Genomic DNA, 5,665 nt, shown 5'->3' on the forward strand with positions numbered 1-5,665 from the left:
TTTGTTGGGGGGGGGGGGAGGGGGGGCATATCCACATGTCAAATGTCATTGCTCTGTGCACTATTTTAATGATTAACTATCATTTTGTATACATTTAATGTACATTTCTACCCCTCCAGCACCCCCCTATAGTCTTATACTCACTTGTCTATGCTCCTGAGACACCCACACTATGTGGTCTATGGGGAGCCACATGGTTGCAGCTGCAACTTCTCAAGCTGGTCCTTCCTTGTGTGCATGCGGTGAATAAAATCACAGTAATTCCTATGGAATGCCCACCTGTCTTCGTAATGCATAACATTACAGTCCCAAGATTCCTTGGGAATCTTGCAGTACACAGGTAAGTGTAAGACTGTGTGTGTGTGTGGGTTAGGGGAAGGTAAAATATATGATAATTACACACGGGTATAGTTATCCCTTAAGCAAATACTCTTCTGTAACAGCAATCAGTGCCAAAGAATAATCACTTTACATGTGCCTACTAAGTTGTGTATTTATATTCAGATAAACTCTTTGCTATAGCATCTATTACATATAAATGCACGTCAGCTGGTGTGCCGTGCCTGACACAGTGCTGATGCGCCAATCCCGGCACATCCCACCGTGTACTTTGTTTTTAGAACTTTATCACATGTGATATTTTATTAAGTTCTACGGGCACAATGTGGTGCAAGGTAGTTGTACTGTGTTGCATCTCCGTGCGCACACCACCGCAATGCGCATGAGTTAGGTGGCGTGAACTGAGCCCATCTGTGACAAGGCAAGTTGTGTTGGGGCTGCACTGGAAACAACAGCCAATGCAGCCCCAACACATATGGTGGGAACCCACCCTTAAACCATGAGGCTTGCACCAATGACAACCCATATATATTAGAGTGCTGTCAGTGGAGCTAATCTTCAGAATGTTGCAGAACACTACATAAACTTTGTCAACCTGGCAGGTCAATGGAATAAGGGAAAGGAGATTAGTGGCAAAGGGAAAATATACTTGCTCTGCTTATCTCAGAGGACAATAGTTATCAGAACTATAACTTGTCTAATGAATATTCCACTAGAGAGTTTTCTGTTGGAGGGTATTCTGTTGGAGGGTGTGACAATATCATGTCACTACAGCCATAAGACCTGGCACCTGATCTGGCTAAAAATTGTCAACAGAAGACAAGTGTCTTCTGTTGTTCCATAGAGGTCTGCCTGATGCAGACCTCTGCTGGACCTGTCTGTGGAATGCTTACTAGGGTTTCATTTTTCAGTTTGGGAAGTGTACCCATATCCCAAACTGCCACTCCCAAACACAGCACAATGAGAGGATAGGGCTTTACAATATTTTTCCAATAATTTCAGTTCCACATTAATTTCCTGGCCTGCAGGGGCTTGTAGTTCCATGTATGTGACACTGGCTATGGGTAGAAATAGAAGTAGTAAGATGGCCTGGTTCTACTTGTTCATGCCCTTTACCCCCATTCACATCTTTTGCCCTAACCAACATATGCAATACATTAAAATGTAGACCTTTCACTAACACATTTACATTTGTTTTGATGCCTCTTGTACTGGTGTACACGTTTTTACTGTAGCAGTTAAAGAAGTATATATGTGATCCTGAATACTGCACAAAAAGTATAGCCTGGAGTTGCACTTTAAAGCATATCTAAACCCAAAACCAAAAATGGTTCAGGATTTGTTCCCTTTATTTCACATGACGATCCTGACAGTTACACGCTTCCTGTCCTAGGGTGACAACTCTCACTCACTGTACTGTATCTATGGAGGAGCAACATCATCACACTAGGACAGGACTACAAAATACTTCCTCCTCTCGTCTTCTCCATAACATAGAGTGGAGATGTTCTCTAGTCCATAGAGATACAGTAGCTGTGAACATCGCTAACCGACAACAGTGAGCAGAGGTAGACAGCACAGGAAGTCAGCTAACAAGGTTTCTGGCAGGATCTGCACTTATTAAAGAGATAAAACAAAACGCTTTCACTGCAAAATTTAACAGAGCAAATAAGAACAAATAAGATAAGTTCATTGTTAGGGTTTACATACACTTTAATTTAAATTTAGGATGAAGGATTTTGTTTTAGGATTATTATTACTGCACCAAAACGTCATTGGTGTTTTGTGTTCCTACCAACTAGAGTGATAAAAAAATCAGCTTGTACATTTACTGATGCCAAGACATCAAGTGCTGAAAATATATTCTAGATGCTGCCACTTGAAAAATATAAAACCAATCAAAATCACACCTTTTTTCACTAGCCAAAATGAATGGACCAAGTTACCACAAATAAATACGGACGGTAACTTGCCAAAACCTTAAGGAAGTATTTGCACGTCTTACTTTATTCAAACAAATGTGTAAGGAAAATAATACATCATAATGAACATTTTAAACATTATAATAGACCTTGTATTGTGTTTTTAAGTATTACAACTGAATCATGCACCCTACTGCAGGAATTGTGGGTCTTAAATCTGAATACAATGCCTTGAAACAGTACATTTCTGGATTCAGCTATCCATTAATAAGATCCAATGCTAAGTAAAATAAAAAGGGCTTTAAGCATGAGCGTCCACACACAGCTAGTGATGTGCATTTTAATTAAGCTGGTCGCTCATGCTGCAAGTTGATATTGAACAGGCAATTGATCTCTGCAGCTCTCAAAATCCATGGCTGTTACTCAAACCTAAGAGCTTTCATTGGTATTTGATCCACACATCACAACATCCACAGTTTTGTGTCAGGGCCTGTGCATGTTGTGATGACCTCCTCCATATTTCTACAGTACCATCCCTTTAAAGACCACAACTCAAAAACATTAAGAACAGTGGCCTCCAATGCACTGTAATCAAAATGATAGAATAGAACTCCCATTTTGATAACATCTAAACAGGAGTTTATACCTGTACTTTAGCTTTTTTCAGCATAGTACTTTAGTTTAAAAGCAGTAACCCATAGCAATCTTGATTAGTTAATATGTATGATTCTACTTAGAACTTAGTACTTTTTTTGGACAATATTGCAAGTAACCAGCACTGGCAGCTATACAATTTTTTTATTTGAAACATAAGGAAACTTTTCTACCACCAAAAATATTGATATTACACTGTGTTCTGCGTTTGTCCTGCAGTGCGATTGCTATTGTGAATCCCTATCAACCATTACAAAATAATCTTTCAGTGATATGACTTCTAATATCTGGATGCTAAGGGTTACTGCACTTTTCACATCATCATCACTCTTTGGCTTTTCTTATTGAATAAAAGAAAAGAACAGAAAAATGAAAGCAAGCACAATATATTCCTTGCAGTACATTTATTTTGCTGCTACAAACGTTCTCATGCTACAGGTCAAGACGACTCACCATGAGTGATATCAGCCTTTTCTTTAACAAATTGATGATTACAGAATCTTTCCATTCCATGCCAGACTCTCTCAGTGGACTCCTTTAATTCCATTTTCTTTTGACCTTTACACTGTCATAATGTAAGATTCATCAGGGAAATGAGATTTAGCTCTTTGTTCCCCAAATGCCATACAGAGGCTGGAGATGGTTCAGATACCGCAGTGTGGTTCAAAGCATTTAATCAGATGTGGTTATATAAATGGAATATACAGGAGTTGTACACAAAATACTCTTGTCACAGTAATCAAGGCATTCAACTTACTCTTTCTGCTGAAGAATTCATGTCATAAAAATACAGCCATGTTTACCAGCTACAGAACTAATGCTAGTTAAACCGATGAATGCACTTATTTGCGGAACATTTCCTATAGGCCATCCCACACATTTGTAGTACAGTGGGATTCATCTATACAAATGAAAGCAGAGGTTCCTTGTCTATGGCTACCAATACAATTATGTAACTAGCAAAATATCCACTGCAATATGACTTTGGACAACACCTCTGGGGTGATAAGGATGTCAGTGGACAGCTTACCCCTGGATTGTGCTAACTGGGGGCATGTGGTAATTGCAACCTTTGTACAACTGCAGCAGATACTTACTAAAGGCATAGCAGTAGTATAACTAATGCAAATCCTTTTCAACAGAAAACTGTCAATAAAACACATGTCTCAGGGTGACATAAGATGATCAAACTGCATCTGGCTGATAACTATTTGAAAATATATCACATCTCTATAGAGACACTGAACTCTGCAGGTGCCACCTAGCAAACTTGTTTTGGAGGAAAGACTCATTATTTAAAATGGACTGGATCAAAATAAGGTTTGCACCAGGAGTCTTGTCAGTGCAAAACAAGCATATTCAACTAAAACAATGTTCGTGTTTATGAAAAGATACGAGGGAGAATCAAAAAGTAAAGGCAAAATACATTTAACGGCTTTAACATATCACTTTTCCACATAGTCCCAATGCAAGATGAGGCACTTGTTGTATCACTCAACTAGCTTCTGTATTCCCGCAGAGAAGAAGCTTTTCAGCTGCTGCTGAAGTCAGGTGTGCACTGCTTCCTTTACTTCATTATCTGAGGTGGACCTGCGACCGTGGTGCCCCTCCTTCCTTATGCTCTCTGGGGTGTAGTTGTGCACCCAAGTCTCATCGCCGGTGACGATTCTCTCCAGCATACCCTGATCTTCTTCATACCGTCTAAAGAACTGGGTCGCAACCTCCACACACTGTTTCTTGTGCAGAGCAGTAAGCTGTCTAGGAACCCATAGCTCCCAGACTTTCCTGTACTGAGCCAACATCTGACAGTGAATTTCGACTAGTATCACTCCCTCTGCCTAAAGAAAGTGTGCTACAGCACACACATTGTTCTTTAATGGTGCAATCTCGGAATGGAGCGTCCATGTTTCTGTCCACTTGACTAAAGTCTGAGCGCTGTACTGCGCATGGTCGAACTATCCAACAGGCTATGTAAATATTCTGCATTGTGCACGTTTCTCTCTGTTCTGGTTACCGCATGATTTATAAATTACTATTACTTTTTGATTACTATTTGACTCGCATTTTGCAAAAAAGCTCCTTCAGGGTCTAAATCTTCTGATTTCCATCATATATCTGGCTAGCCTTATGTAGTTCATTCAGTGAATAAGCAACCCCCAAAGGCACTCAGTTAACACTGGTTTTCATAAAGTGGTAAATGTAAAGTTGGGAAAGTTATGCTAGAAGAGATAACATTTCTTACTGCACATATAGTAAAATAAAAAGTTACTTACGGTACACATTATCCTTGAGTGTGGAAAGCCTAAAGCCAGTAAAGGTCCCATTTAAGGCACTGCTGCTATTGCCATATGTGTTAATTGGAACAATCTTCTCCTTCACAGCAAAAAAACTGATAAAGACAATGATCAGGACAACCATGACCACAATAAAAATGATAAAAGTGGCCTTGGCATAGATGCTGGCACCAACCAGACAGACAAGGAGGCAGATGAAGAGTAGGACTGTACCATACAGAAATTCATACCAGTAGCTCTGTGGCAAAACATGGACTCCACTTTTTACATCATGTCCTGTAAAAAAAATGGTTTTAGTTAACAGTCACCAGATCTTTTAGTTCAAGTCACATGTTAAAATATATTATGTTGCCTTCTCGTTCATAGTAATATACTGTATTCGCAGGGCAAGTACTTCTTGATTCCTGCATAAATTCTTCTTTAATTAAAATATTAACATGAACCCCCCCCCCCCCC

General features: G+C 39.6%; 1 protein-coding gene across 1 annotated transcript in view; it reads right to left on the reverse strand.

Moving 5' to 3' along the window:
• The window catches only part of LOC108792550 (solute carrier family 12 member 9-like), a 165,820-nt gene that overhangs the window by 118,859 nt on the left and 41,296 nt on the right, over nt 1-5,665 (reverse strand). The window contains exon 4 of the mRNA XM_018563348.1: nt 5,189-5,485. Within this exon, the coding sequence (XP_018418850.1) occupies nt 5,189-5,485 (297 nt within the window). The remainder of the gene's footprint in view (nt 1-5,188; nt 5,486-5,665) is intronic.

Source organism: Nanorana parkeri, unplaced genomic scaffold, assembly GCF_000935625.1.
Source record: "Nanorana parkeri isolate BGI_ZX_2015 unplaced genomic scaffold, ASM93562v1 scaffold657, whole genome shotgun sequence".
NCBI classification, from domain to species: Eukaryota; Metazoa; Chordata; class Amphibia; order Anura; family Dicroglossidae; genus Nanorana; species Nanorana parkeri.